Source organism: Ahaetulla prasina, chromosome 3 (assembly GCF_028640845.1).
Source record: "Ahaetulla prasina isolate Xishuangbanna chromosome 3, ASM2864084v1, whole genome shotgun sequence".
In the NCBI taxonomy this organism is placed as follows: Eukaryota; Metazoa; Chordata; class Lepidosauria; order Squamata; family Colubridae; genus Ahaetulla; species Ahaetulla prasina.
Window position 1 is genome coordinate 164,108,244 of NC_080541.1, and position 16,154 is coordinate 164,124,397.

The 16,154-nt window shown below is 36.2% G+C and overlaps 1 protein-coding gene across 7 annotated transcripts in view; it reads right to left on the reverse strand.

Moving 5' to 3' along the window:
- The window catches only part of NFIA (nuclear factor I A), a 336,917-nt gene that overhangs the window by 63,036 nt on the left and 257,727 nt on the right, over positions 1-16,154 (reverse strand). For 5 of the 7 annotated variants that reach the window (XM_058178427.1, XM_058178419.1, XM_058178425.1 and 2 more), the window contains one exon: positions 1,324-1,452. The exons of the other annotated variants lie outside the window; for them this stretch is intronic. In XM_058178427.1, coding sequence (XP_058034410.1) covers positions 1,324-1,452 — 129 coding nt within the window. The remainder of the gene's footprint in view (positions 1-1,323; positions 1,453-16,154) is intronic. 7 annotated transcript variants of the gene reach the window in all.

Genomic DNA, 16,154 nt, shown 5'->3' on the forward strand with positions numbered 1-16,154 from the left:
GTTGAGTGTCTAACTTGTTCAAATTTCAGGATGAGATTCTGCAGTCAGCTGGTGTACAGCTGAATATAGTGCTAATGTAACTTTGATACTATGAATACCTTGCTATTATCACCAATTATCAAGGTTGTTTTAAAAGTGTATGTGGACTTCCCAGCAACTGGCTACATGATTAACAACCAATTAAGTCCATCTAGCTCTCCAGCAGAATGTGGTTTTGTTTTGAAAGCTATGAGAATTACTCAGCCAACTTCTATTGTGAGCTTAAGATTTATATTATAATCATTTACAACAAGCGTTTAAGAATGATACCTATACCTAATTACCTGAAAGAATTTCCCATAATAATAAGTCTGGGTAGACACATAAAACCAGTTTTAAGGAAAATAATATCTCAACTTTTCTTATTTTAAATGTGAATCCTAGTAATTTATGTATATACAATTTACATATTAGAAAAAAAACAATACTGCAATAGGAGGAAAATTACTTCACAAGTATCTATTTTACTTTGTCATTTTTAATGAGAATGTTTATCAAGAGTAGAAAGTGTGCCCCATAAGCAATGAAGAAATAGATTTTCAAAGTGAAAAAGCCTAACACTTTAAGCAAAAGGAAATTAAATGCATCTCATTTTTCTACTACAGTATGTGCGTGTGGTCAATGCAACTTTTCTTTTATAAATTAAACTTTTGAAACTCTACATCTAATTATTCAGCCCAAGGAAATCAAGAGTCAGTTGCTTTATTTTATGTCATAAAATATTCTAACGAACAACAATAACCAGAATACTATAATTTGCATCATCACATGACATATTGCGACTTCCCCCCCTTTGCTAAAATGGGCATGGGCATGGCAGTGCGTGACACACCCAGTCTGTGGGCTGCAAGTTTGACACCCCTGCTATAAACCAATTTAAAAAGACCAGTAGTAATGGTGTTAAAGACTCAGAGTGAACACTACTTATTAAAAATAAAGGGACATCTAATGGACTGCTGAGGACTTAAAAGTTCTGTAGCAACAGAATGCCACTTTTACTGAAGCAGACACAAATACCTGTGTGTAAATATCCATCTACAAATACATGTCTATCTTTCCAAGTCATAAAGCTTCAGTGATTAGCTAGAACCCCCTCCATTTGTCTTCCTGAGACTTCCATGAAGCAACCTAAGTTAGGTTCAAACGAGGGAACAAAATTAACAAGCCTTTTGTCTACTTTTGGTTCAAAAGCCACCACACCAATGCCCAATAAGAGGAATGTCCCAACCTGAGGACAAAGGTGCCATGGAACAAGAGCTCATGGACGCTTTGGTAAGGCCTCACCTCTGGGTCCTGTAATGACAGGTCGATGATGCTGGGTGAATGCTGTTCCAAGGGAGGAGGTCTGTGAAGGCGAGGGACTGCTGAAACCAGACTTCTCTGACTTCTTTAATGTAGTTGGCGATGGCAATCCTGGCAAGAATGATTGATACGTGCAATTTAATAATGCTAGCTCACAGAAAAAATGCCTATGCATTTGGAAACTGGGTGCGAAAGCAAATAGATAAACTTAAAGGACAAATTAAACTGCATACAACAGCAAGCTTACTTTTATTTATGACTGTCTTTGGGAACAATGGGCGGCTACCGCCGAGGTAAAGAAAGGCACATTAAAATGCAGCCGTATTTTTCTTTTTAAATCTCCGAGGGCAGGAACTGGCACCTCATTCATTATCACTCTTATCAAGTTCCATCAATAAATGCTACTCTGAGATGTGTTTGTGTTTTTAAGGGTTTGTTCTATCGTTCATTCTCTTTAGTTTATGAACAGGTATTAAAAATGTCTCAGGGAAGTCAACAGAGTTCAGCGGTTTGGAACCTCAGTGATTGGACTGTGAGAATGAGTAAAGCTTCTCTCTCAAGTTCCTGTTTGTTTCATAGTCTCTGAGAATTTGCAGTAGTTTACAACAAATCAGGCAAACAGAATGAAGACTGCAAAAGGTTCTGTAAAAAGCATTTCTCTGATTGGAAACATTTTGTGGGAATAACAGTATTTTTGAATTTTTCTTTTAGTTGCTCCCAAATTTTTATTCAAGTATACATTGCCGGCAACTATGTTTAACTAAGCTTCATTCCACCACAAAAAAAAATATTTATTGGAAAAATAAACTTTCTAAGATTCTGAACTTTTTAACATCACTTGAAATAAATTGGCTTTAGTGTTACCAGAACCACAGGAAAATGCCTTGTACCAAGCCTGTTTGTCCATCTGCTCCAATATTTTCTGCATGGACTGCAAGGTGACTTTACCGGAGCATTGTGAGAAACCACAGAAAGCAAAGGAGAACCAATAAGACTGCCTCCCCACCACCACTGCCCTCCTTGCCCGTGGAACAACTGCTGGATCACTATGCCTTCTTTGTATGGAACAAATCTGTTCGGGAAATAATCAGCATGGAAAAGTAATTTATTAATCTTTTATTTTGAACTGTTGTGTATAGTAACTTTACCACATAACCGACAGATGTAGAGATTTACACAAAGTGTTAAGATGCAGGCCTAAAATTTAATGAAACACGGGACAGGAAGGAACGGTTAGGTCAGAACAAAGCACAGGTTCTAAGTCTTTCCTATCTATCTATCTATCTATCTATCTATCTATCTATCTATCTATCTATCTATCTATCTATCCATCCATCCATCCATCCATCCATATATCTACCTTCCTACCTACCTAGCTACCATCTATGTAGCATGCACCTCCAATTTCTAGACTTTCCAACTCCAAAAATAATTCTGGGTGGCTTTGTAAATGTAACAATAGAGAAAATCACACACCCTGGCCCAATCACTCCAAGGGAAGAATGGGGAAAAAAACCCGATCTCCCTCTTCACCCTCAATCAAGAAAGATCTACCACCTAGATTGGCCTGAAGGAGGAGACATATTTTTAGGGCTTACTTTAAAGCAGATATGGTAGAAACTAAACAAATATTTGTGGAGATGCCATCCCAAAGGACAGGCACTGTCACAGGGAAAGGCAACTTTTGGGTCCATCTAGATCAGTGGTCACCAACTGGTGGTCCGTGGACCACTGGTGATCATGAGAAAATTTTGGTGGTCCACAGAAAAATTATTTGCATTTTTTATATTGTACTGAATACTATTTATCTTTTTAAAAAAATCATATTAGTGGTCCTCGGGTTTTAAAATTATGGATTTAGTGGTCCCTGAGGTCCAAAAGGTTGGTGACCCCTGATCTAGATGACATCCCCTAACTGTCAGGTCCCAAAGCAAAGGCAAATCTCTTTGATCATATAGGACAGGCAGATACTGTAGAAGACAGACATCTCTCAAGTCTGCCACACAAACATCAGGTAGATTCAAAATATTGTAAACCTCCCTGTGAAGTTCTGCTGCACTTCATTATAAAGCCGTTTTAATGGAGTTAAGCCATTTAAAACTCACTGAATTGAACAGTGCTTTATTTCTAAATAGACATGCTTATGAGTTTACTTTAATGTCAGAAATTTTACTTTCATATGAGGTTCACTGTGGTTCAAGGAGATGTAATCTTAGAAATAAACGTTCTTAACGCTGCAGTCTTAATATGATCATAAATGACTATATTAGTTCAATTGAACTCGATATAAGCTGAAAGTTACATTTTGAACTACAGAAGTACAAGAATTACACTTTATAGTGTAAATAATGATCTATTGGTGATGAGTAGCCCTCAAACTGCTATCCTATGCACTGAGATCTGCTTCTGAGAAAACAGTTTCCCATTGCTTCCCACTGATTATAACCTCGGAGGTCCGTAACAACACACAGTTTCATCGTATAGAATTTAATACTAAGATAATGTATGTGAAGTCATAAGGAAATGCATACAGAGTATCAAATGCTAAATTATCAGTTTATTGCCTGTTTACTGTTGTTAGCCATAACCAATTTAACCTTCTGAAAGGGCATTTAGCATAAATGGCTGACTTCCGAGCAAACATATAGAAATATTAAAATCTTCTTCAAGCTGGACTCAACATCTGACGAATGCATGGACACATCCGTGTAGTTTACTTGACAGCAATATATCAGAGATTTGTCATTGTCTATTTTGTCTTTTTTTTCTACTGCACAAGTCAATAGGTACAAAATGAGAAGACTAACGCATCATTTTTGGTATCCCACAATAATATTCTGTTTGAAGGTGAAATCAAAGGGCTTAGTAAAATACAGATGAGAACCTGCATGCAAGAATGAAAGCTTTAAGAATAATCTAAAATAAATGTTATTCTTCTAAAGTTATTCCAGATATTTGATAATGTCTTTTGTGAGAAAAGGCTACATTTATAATTAAAAAAACATAAAACCCGGGAGGCTATTTTAGTAGCCCTTGTTTTGTTAAGGTTGCTGATATTTCTTAGCATGGTCTCTTTAATTTATTCATCCTGTTAATTTAAATCAGTATCTGGTTTAGTTTCATAGTCCACCCTTGCTTAAACATTTATCTATCTGGGACAAACACTGCATACGAAACTTGCAAATGGAAATAAAACTTTGAATATTTACTGGAAAATCAGACTAACACATAAGGGATTCTGACAGTGTATGAAAGTAGAGTAACAAAAGAAAATCAAACTGACTAATATGCCAAGCAGTAGTGCTTTTTATTCAACAGAATATTGTTCTGCCTAAGCTATAGATCTGAACAACCTGAGAGAAGCCCCTTTTATAACATAACAGAAAAAAAAGTGCATTTAGATCATAACATAACATAACATCAGAGTTGGAAGGGACCTTGGAGGCCTTCTAGTCCAACCCCCTGCCCAGGCAGGAAACCCTACACCATCTCAGTCAGATGGTTATCCAACATTTTCTTAAAAATTTCCAGTGTTGGAGCATTCACAACTTCTGAAGGCAAGTCGTTCCACTTATTAATTGTTCTAACTGTCAGGAAATTTCTCCTTAGTTCTAAGTTGCTTCTTTCTTTGATCAGTTTCCACCCATTGCTTCTTGTTCTACCCTCAGGTGCTTTGGAGAACAGCCCGACTCCCTCTTCTTTGTGGCAGCCCCTGAGATATTGGAACACAGCTATCATGTCTCCCCTAGTCCTTCTTTTTGTTAAACTAGACATACCCAGTTCCTGCAACCGTTCTTCATATGTTTTATCCTCCAGTCCCCTAATCATCTTTGTTGCTCTTCTCTGCACTCTTTCTAGAGTCTCAACATCTTTTTTACATCGTGGCGACCAAAACTGGATGCAATATTCCAAGTGTGGCCTTACCAAGGCATTATAAAGTGGTACTAACACTTCACGTGATCTTGATTCTATCCCTCTGTTTATGCAGCCCAGAACTGTGTTGGCTTTTTTAACAGCTGCTGCACACTGCTGGCTCATATCTAAATGGTTATCCACTAGGACTCCAAGATCCCTCTCACAGGTACTACTATTGAGCAAGGTACCACATATATGGTACTGGTGCATTTTGTTTTGTTGGCCTAAATGTAGAACCTTACTTTCTTCTCTGTTGAATTTCATTTTGTTAGATAGCACCCAATGTTCAAGTCTGTCAAGATCTTTCTGTAACTTGAGCCTATCTTCTGGAGTGTTGGCTATTCCTGCCAGCTTGGTGTCATCTGCAAATTTGATGAGTTCTCCATCTATCCCCTCGTCCAAGTCATTGATGAAGATGTTGAAGAGTACTGGGCCTAAAACAGAGCCTTGGGGTACTCCACTGCATACTTCCCTCCATGTGGATGTAGTTCCGTTGAGGACTACACGTTGAGTGCGGTTGGTCAGCCAAATACGAATCCATCTGGTGGTGGTGCTGTCTAACCCACATTTTTCTACTTTATCTAGTAGTAGGTTATGGTCTACTTTATCAAATGCTTTACTGAAGTCCAAGTAAATTATATCGACAGCATTCCTCTAGTCCACTAATTCTGTCACTTCATCAAAGTAAGCAATGAGATTAGTCTGGCATGATCTATCTTCAAACCTTGCCTTTCTTTGGGATGAGCAAGGCCTTAAGTGAGGTATGACTACATGTGACTAAATGCATTAGCAGCAGTAGTGGGATTCAAGTAATTTAACAACCGGTTCTCTGCCCTAATGATTTCTTCCAACAACCAGTTTGCCAAACTGCTCAGACAGTTAACAACTGGTTCTCCCGAAGTGGTGCGAACTGGCTGAATCCCACCACTGATTAGCAGCCTATGTAGAATGAGATTATGGAGAAGACAATATACAGCAATTTAGCCAACTAGAATTATGCTTTCTTTGTTGACATGAAAAAATTATGGATGATGAGACCAGGTTGTATCAGAAACCCATGTCTCAGAAATTCAAATACTGCAATTCCAAACAGAGATACTGAAGACCAAAGATGTAAGGTAATTTAGTGAAAATGAGTGTTGTTCTATCAGTTACTTTGAATTAATTAGCTGCAGTGGTGGGCTGCTGCCGGTTTGGAAGAACCCGTAGTCCGATAATCAGCTGGCCCCGCCCACCAGCACCCGCCCTATCCTGTCCTATATTTCCTTCTTTCTGGCTCAGCTGATTCGTGCACCTCCGCTGATTTCTGTGTCTCTGCTGTTCTACTTACCGAGACTGCCTTAGAAGGTAAGCAGCTAAGCTGTATTTTGAACATTGCACGCAAGCGCATTAGGCATGCTTGCTCACGCTCACAGAACCGGTTGTTAAACTGGTTGCAGCCCATCACTGATTAGATCACTTATTACTTTCCCCTTTTGTACATTTTTGATTACAACATTTTGCAGAATAATTATAGATGAGATTCTTATAGGAGTAACATAACAAGGAGATCTCTGTAAGGGTTGCTTATATTGTGTCATCCAATTGTTTATTTAAATTTGACTCCCAAAGTTTCCAACAAGTATGAATAGTTTTTGATACTGAATCTTGTGCAACAAATTAATAATTAATTTCCCAACATTGGATAGAGAGCAATAAAGAAACTTTTATCTGAATTTTATCTGAATGCTCATTATCTGACTAGAAGTAATAGTAACTAATAATTACTAATAGTAGTAATAGTAACTAATAGTTACTAATAGTAACTGAAGTTACAAAGATACACAGATGCTTATAACTAGTACTGTCTAACATGCTTTTCAACAGAAAGAAAATGTTCATTATAAAACAGAATTGTAGGCTAGCCTATCATAATAAGGATGCTATCTTAATCATACAGGGAGCATCCATTTCCTGCTGTTTTGCTGATGGTAGTGGAACTGGCAAATGACAAATTCCCCTCCCAGATGTTCTAGTGGTTTAGGATATAATCTGGAACAATTTTTGTTTTCTGCAAGGGATCGAAATAGAAAAGTGAGAAGATGACCAAAGGCACAAGAATTTTTACCTGCTGGTACTAAAGGGTAAGAAACTAAGGACAATAAAAAAGGAAAATGAAGTTGTTTTAATGATTATTTTGGCAAAATCTCTGTGTTATCAGAAGAATTTTAATGCCTTCTATTTGTGTAGCATAGCTACAATTCTTTCAAATACATGTGCAACACCAAGTTGGAGTGGAAGGCTGCTTTTATACATTCCTGCCTTCATATCTTTATCACCATTATCTGCTATGTAAACATTATAAAAATAATGCAACAAAAATCCAGTTTCAACCTATTGCATCATTGTTGATATGCTGAATAAATCAAAATCTACCAAAAGACTGATTTTTTAATTTGTCACCTGTTATGCCTATGTTTTCCCACCAGTTAGCAACTATCAAAGCACTGGCTCCAATATAAATAAAGACTCAAGAAGAGAAACTTAATTATTTTAAGTCTCTTTATAAAGCTGAATAATTTAAACTTGCCAATTACAAATGAATTAAGTTGAGTTCTTGCTTGTTTTCTTGCAGATGTTTCATTACCCAAACTAAGTAATATCATCTGTGCTGTTGCTCAGAGAGCACCAGATACCGGTCACTTCAACCACGAGTTACGAATAGTCTCCTTTATTGATACATATCAGTTATGAATCCTTAAAAGAGCAATAAAACTAAAATAAAACTTTTTTTTTCAAAAAAATAAAATAAAAGTAGGTATTAGCAGCTGAATTTTGAAGTCATCAAAACAGCTTTGCAAGAAACCTCAGCATTCTTAATAATTGTCTCCTTCTACAGGTCCAAGGTTTTGGGGAGACTCTTGCCATTAGATATGTTGGCTGTGGTGATGGGACATAAATCCATAACATTTAAAGTTTATTTCTTCCTGCCAGGCATCACCACACATCATCAAATTATTTTCATTAATTGAAAACGTACTGTTCCTATACTTACAGCTCACACATTTCCTGTAATTAGCACTAAATTACGCAATACTAGCTTTCTGTTGTCATTATGCTGACTCTGTAAACCATTTAGAGTGGGATGCAAAGCACTGTGATGCGGCATATAAATCTAAGTGCTATTATCAAGGCCTGCTCAGTCTTAATGTCTTAAAGATCTATGTCAGGAGTACAAAAATAGGAACCCAACATCATTTCATTTCCAATCCCAGAATGGGAGGGGCCAAACATATCAGATGTTCATCCTTCATCCTTCCAACAGATCCTTATCTCTCCCTCCCCCACCTATAATTTTTGACATGCAGTGCAAAGCCTGAGGTGGCCTTTTAAGCTGTAGAAAGTGAACATTCCTGCCCTATGTAATGATTTAAGGGTTCATATTGTTCAGATGACTTATTGTGAAGACTTCAAAAGCTGTTTTTTGCAGGTAAAATTATGCTGTGGAAATCAGAACAAAGATATGGTAAGTCAGGCAAAAAAAAAATCATTCACAAAGCTACCAAAAGATGAAATTTTTGTGAGTCATTGATCAATGATAAATTTAGTTGTTATTGCCACACATTATGAAAACTGATGAATTGGAAAAGGATTGATAATCTGAGCAAGTGTGTATTATGCCTGCAAGTGTTGAGTTAGGACTGTGAAAATTCTTTGAAATACCTAATACAGGGATGTGTATGAATATGCACGAATCATCTATTGAATAATTAAACAGGTCTTTTTCTGGAAGCGCTTGCACTTGGCTATCTGGGAACCAGCTCCTGGGTGTCTCAGCATTTATGTGGGAAAAGAGCAATGAAATGACTATGGGTACCCATTAAGGCCAAAAGTCCAAGAAGCAGCCACCAGAACAGATGCACAAGCAGCTGCTTAATGATTCCAGGATAGGTGCTTTGAATGTCCTCCTGCGGGTTCCAAGTCACCTTTTTAAAAAGAATTGCACTGTATGTGTGTGTATCTATGTATGCATACATTTGTGCCTTTAGATAAGAGTATTTGTATGGACAAATAATCTCACTTTTTTAAAGAGACTAATAAATTCCCAGGAAAATAACTTTTACCACAAGAAGACAGTCACAGAAATACATCTGAAAACTATGAAGCTGTAAACATAAACTGGGTTCAAAATAAATTTTACCAGAACAAAGTTGGCTTAGGAACTCAGAAAAAAAAAGGAAGAGGAAGAAAAGAAAGATCACTTTATAAGAGAATCAACAAATCGACTCTCTCACATCCCAAGAATCACCAAAAGGGCATTTTTTTTCCTCCAACTGAATCAGATTTAGTGACATATTAAGATGATCTAATTAAGCCTTTTACTATGGATCTACTTTAATGCATCCTAAATCAATATGTTTAAATTAGACATATGGACCCGGATTTCTATAGCCATCATAGTGCAACATTCCTTTGATTGAGTTATTTCCTTATGTTTACAGGAACCACAGTCCTGTGTTGCTGGATTCTTTAAGAGCAAAAAATTCTTTAGATTTTTATCCCCTCAGACTATCTTCTGTATGGAGCAAGTCCAACTGGTGAACAGCATCTAGCGGAAAACCATCACTTCCTCTGGGTACTTTCCCATCTGTCCATTCTTCCTGCGACTGCATTCAACTAAGCAATCATGTCAAATTTATTTCATGCTTTTGAATGGTATTGGGTACGCTTTTTCCTCCTGATGCTACTGCCTGCTCTCCTTTTCTGAAATATCCGCCCATCCATTGAATTTCTTCTTAATGGATCATTGGAATTGCCTTCCTCAACTATCAAGTGTATTATCTGTGGAGTTTTTGAAACTGTAATAGTATATGTTGGAATGCTGGCAGACTTTGAAAAAAGAACCCTGACCTTTAAAAATAAAAGACAGCACCCAAACTCAGTTCTATGACAATGTAAATGTTTGTGAAAAATATATAAAAAAATTCTACAATATCCAGAATACTTAAAACTATACACTTAAAGGGATGTTTAAAGTGCATATATTACAAAAATGTCTCAGCAGATGACAATACCTGGTTCAAAAGCTCCTTAGGGATAGGACTATTATTACCAAGATGGTAGATCTCTATTGAATACCTGAGTTGCAGACTAAACTGGGGGGTTCAAATAATATCCCCACAGGAAGACAAAGGCAAACCATTTCCATAGTGTTGCCGTGAAAACAACATGAAGTCAGGGAGAATTGTGCCTGACATATAAAAGAATTATTATTATTATTTTTTGAAAGACATGCATAGTACATAGAAAAGATTATGACCATCATAAAGCTTGATAAACCGGATAAGTTTAAGTAAAAAGAAAAGTAATGATATAAAGTTATGATAACCGACATATAATATATTCAAATACTGTAAGATAAACTGAACTTTTCAGAGACAACAAAATACAAAAAATAAGAATTTAACAGAAGATATAAAAAAGTTTATTGTCAAGGAGATGAAAATACAGGTAGTCCTTGACATGCAACCATTTGTTTTATTACCATTTAAAATTACAATGGCACCCAAAAAAACCCCTCACCTGACTTAAGACCAGTTTTCATACTTAAAACCATCACAACATTCCCATGGCTATGTGATCAAAAATCGGGGGCTTTGCAACCGTCACCTATTTACAGTTGTTTCACATTCTGGTGTCATGTGATTGCCATTTGCAACCTTCCCAGCTGTCTTCCAACAAGCAAAGGGGAAGCTCCCCAGCACAGATGTGATTAAAAACTTCAATAAATTTGCCATGGTGTAAAAAAAGAGAAAAAGAAACAAAAAGAACTATGTAAATTCTAACAACTAATCCAGGTTCTTCTACATGTATGCTTTTGCTGCCTTTACAAAAGCTTAAAAGTGCAATTGTAAACTGCAATGACTTTAAAGCAAAATTTGGAAGGTTATCAAAATGCTTTGTAGAGGAGAGCAAGAATTCAATGCGCCCTCTTAAAATTGACTGAAGTGTAAAGAATCTCAGAAAAAGTTCTGTCAGCTAAAACCAAAGCTTAGATTAGTTAGCATTTGCACTGAAAACCTTACTATAGGGAAGCATTTGATTTTTCACCTCTACCCTCCAAACTTCCCAACAAATAAACCAACCTCACACGTATCTGTTACTTTATGAAGTCTACTGATCTTTTAATTTGCAGCTTTCCCATCAAAGCCTTTGAGAAGCAGTGAGATGTCAAACTAGACATTAATTAATTACATTTTTTAATCTTGTGTTTTAATCCATATTTTCTTTTGCAAGTGAATCTGCTGGGGCGCTTGCACTAGAATGGGATATTAGGAAGAAAAGAATTTACCTCACACCATTTCTGAATGAGAAAAGACCCATTCCTAAATCTACTTTTCCAGGTTTTAAATTTAGTGCTTAGATTGGGAATGAAATTTCTTCATCAAGGATGTTGCTACATTCTGGAAAGGACAGGCTAACTTCTCTCTTAGGACACTTTTTAAGGAGTTCTGAGAAAAATGAAACTAGTCAAAACACCCTCTCATCTTTGAGAATAATTCTCTGGGCACAATTAATGTAGTTTTTAAAAAGTCAAGACAGGTATCTCTCATCAGAGAGTTGTTATAGAATCTTTCCCTGGCCCTCCCCAGATGTCCTTAGATTTTAATCTTTGGTTTTAATTTATGTTTTAATGTAAATATATTTTTATGACTGCAAGCTGCCCAGAGTTACCTTATGGTAAGATGGGCAATCAATAAACAAACAAATAAAAATGTGCAGGAAAAAATCCTCTCTTTCTCTATAGCTGAATTTTAATTTGAGTTCCCCTCACGATTATTTAAAAAAAGAAAGTGACCCACTAAGCAGAATGAACATGCATACACACACACACACTACATCCAGCGATGAATATGCATTTTCTTAAGTCTCATAAGATAACCAAATTATTTTTATAAGTTATCAGAATCTCCCCCAGCCACATGAAAAAAACAAGAATATGAAAAATAAGGATTTCTGTTGCATATACCAAATAGAAAGGAACTTTATCATCCAAACTATGACTGTCATTACTTTAAGTATGTTATCTCCACAAAAGTAGTGAAATAGCACAAAGGCATATTGAGAGAAACTCTTTTCGGTAAAATTGAGCTTTTCCCTCCTTATTAACGCTGGTACAACAAAGGAGACACTGTCTGCTAATTACATTAAATACTTATCTTTGGGGATTAGCAGGCTGTTTCTGCTCAGTGTCACTCTTCCTGACAACCTAATGATAGATCTGTTTACTTAAGAAAGCAATTAGTAAATTTTTTTACTGTTTTCTTAACTGCCTTCATATCATGAAAATATTTGATTAACACATTCTAGCTTATCTTACAGTGAGAACCACACATTCCACATAGTTTGTGCTCTATCTTCAAAGCACCACAAATGCAGTTTGGTGTTATCTTGCAGTGCCCTCACATTCCACCTTCAAAAAGTTCAACAAAATGGACGCTGTGTGGAAAAAAATTATTTCAACCATGCTCTTTGCCATTACAGAACCATTAAAATTTAAGGAACTCTAAACAGGAATTCAGCCTATTTGCTCCAAAACGATTCTCTGCATCCATGTTCATCAGTCAGCAAGCTATGTTTCCAAAGGCAGGCAGAACAATCACAAAATGGCAGAGATTCAACAGGAGATACTTATTCAGTTAAATGATACAAACTTCTTTTTGATGGAAAATAGAAGTTGGAAATGGTTTTGAAGGAGACCTGATTCACTTCAGAATTTTTTTTATATGCACATAGAACACAGATAGAGAAATTCTTTTTGATTTATTCATCATTTGTATACTTGGTAGAGCTCTAAACAAAATCTATGGTTAGGATTTTTTAGTTTTCAAAATTTATTTTAATGAAGAATGCTGTTATTTAGCTTTTGTGATTTATTAGCTATCATCGGTGTGTATTGAAATGGGCTGAAACAATCATTCAACAAAACACAAAAGGAAAATAATGTTAGAATAAAATACACATATGGATAGATGAGAATGCCACAGCATTGGATTTATAATGAGATGAAAAAAATGTAACTGATATATAGAATCCAGTCCATTTCTGTTGTCAATCAAGAACTAATCTTGTTTCGCAGCCCCCAAATTAAACATATGATGTCATGAATTGTCTCCACAAGAAACCTGATAAAATCAATTATTGTTTGACTGAACTTAGAAAACCAAATTTAGCACCCTGAGGTGTGATGAAGGATAGGCAGGAAACTATTTCAGACCGTGGATGCAATATTTATCAGGAACTTACTAACTAAAATTAAGGAGGTGCTTCAATTATGCTTTGGTCATGAACTTTTCCAAAGAGTTATCAAGACTATCTGCAATGCAGTATTCCAACGTGGGAGCGACAAGGGCAGTACCCATTCAGACATCAGAACTGCATCAAGCAGAGGTCACTGTCCTTTTGTTAAATATGCACTTAACATAGAAGAGGCTTTAGCCAGCATCCATAACTTTCCTTGATGCTTTCACAGTCTAAATTTGAGCTGGCTGCAGACCCAGCACGGTTTCAGTCCACACCTGTCCTTGCAAGTTAAGTTGTCTTTTAAAAGGCACAAGATTAAGAGTTTTGCAAAGCAAAATATGGTTGAAGAATTCAACACAACCAAGACAGATAAATAGTAGCAAAAGAACAGAATATGTTCCAGGAAAGAAAGGGAAAAACACATCTAAAAATTATAATGGAAGCAAGCAAAAAAAGCAAGTTAAAAAACCTGGAATAGATTTGTGCATATTTGTGTGTAACTGACATAGAATTGAATGTTAAGCTTAAATAATTAGTAAGATTGATCAGTATTTTTCATCAATGCCTCAGAAAAGATGTCATACCTTATTAAAGAGTAACAAACTTGTTACTTTCCCAAGACCACCTCAGGGTTTAAATACACTCATATTTAAATATACGCATATTATTCTCACTAAAACCAGGTTTCACAATCCTAACTTTCATTCTGAGGGTACCAAGACTGAAATGTTACCTCCCCCTTCAAGAGGATTTCTTTCTGAAAATATGTAAGTAACGATTACAGGTAGTCTTTGACTTAGGACTTTTTTGCCCTATTTTACGACCTTTCTTATTAAGTGAATCACTGCAGTTGCTAAATGATAAGTATCTGAATTTTGAACACATGACCATGGGAATAATGCAACGGTCATAAGTGTGAAAAACAGTCATAAGTCACTTTTTTAATACCATTGTAACTTCAAACAGTCACTAAATGAACTGTTTACAGGACTACCTATAGTCTTTTCTTTATATGTGGAACCATAAAAGTAAGTTCAGAATTTTTCCTTTTAATATAATAAAGGAAACAACTATAGAAAATCCCATATGTTGTGATAAATGGCCATTATATGGCTTCCAGCCCTTGTGACTTCCACAGGTATAGGAAAGACCAAGCTAAAACAAGTTCCACATAGCAAAGGAATATTGGAAAGGGACTCATATTTAGAAAAAAAATACCCAAGCAGATATACTGCATTGCCTAAAGGAAAAAAGATGCAATTTTCTGACAGTCCTTCCATCTATAACTTCTATGGTTTTAATGCAATAATGTCAATGAAACAGATGATTGTCACAGATAATGGTCACTGGCTGCTCCATAAATTGCAAAGAAAGAGAGACATATTGATCCAATGCTAAGTTTCTGTCATCGTATCTAGGTCTATAAGAACAAATGAAGGGTATTTAATTATTTTACTTAATGGCTGCAATGGAAAGCTCCTACTTGTCTCCAAATACTACTATTGACCTGCTGCATTTATTGTAGTTTCATATTTATTAATAGATTTTTCTTGGCTGTAGTCAGAGGGGCATAACTGAAGTGAGGCTGTGTAAACAGTATACAAACATATACAAATATTTCAGCTACAATGATTCATTAGACTCACTGAAATATTGTGTGCCTGAAAGTGGATGACAATTGCTTCCAGTGCATACTAGTAGAACATAAACATAAACCAAAAAAGCTATCATAGGATGGGCTGTGTTTCTTTAATTAGGAATATACAGTAAATGATTGTTTTACATACATGTCATGATGTCTACAGGTAGCAATGTTCTTGCAGATACCTCTTTTGGTACTTGGATCATTCCTTGTCCATCTACATTTTTAAATCATTATCTTAATTAAATAAAACCCACCAAGGTAACAATACAACATGTTTCACAAATATACTTGGACATCACAAATGCCTAGTAGGTATCAGAAAATAAAACTGATGGCTGGCCCACTGTTTTACTGGTAAATGTGCCTAGCAGTTCAGAAATAAGTGAAGTGGGAGAAAGTATTTCACATTGTTGAAGGGTAGAAGGGACTTCTAATTCAGATTCCTTGTCCAGGGAAAGAATTATCATTATTACCCCAGACAAAAAGTTGACTGATATTTGCTTGAGAACCCTTAGTGATGACTCCAGGGGGCAGGCTGTTCTACTGTATAATAGCTTTCACCATCAGGAAACTCTTCCTTATTTTGAATTTGGCTATTTTCTGTAAAGCCCTGCTCCACCAACAATCTTAGCTGAAAAATTGAATGTATTCAAATAATGCATTCGATTTTGCGACTGTTAAGATTGTTGGACAAGCAGGGACAAAAACAGCCAGGAAAGTGATAGAAGCCTGGAGAATGAGCCCTTCATGAGTCAACAGAAGTGCTGATTTACCACCAGCTTATAAGTACTTAGCAGGAGAGTGCTTGGCAGCACGAAACAACCAATGACTGAATAGCCAGTCATCAATACTTCAATCAACATCTGAAAAGCCACATGCAACACACCACACAAAATAGCCCAAACACAGAGAGATGTTCCCTAAAGATGGCTCCAGCAGATGGGCTTCCAAAAGCTAGGAAAACTAAACC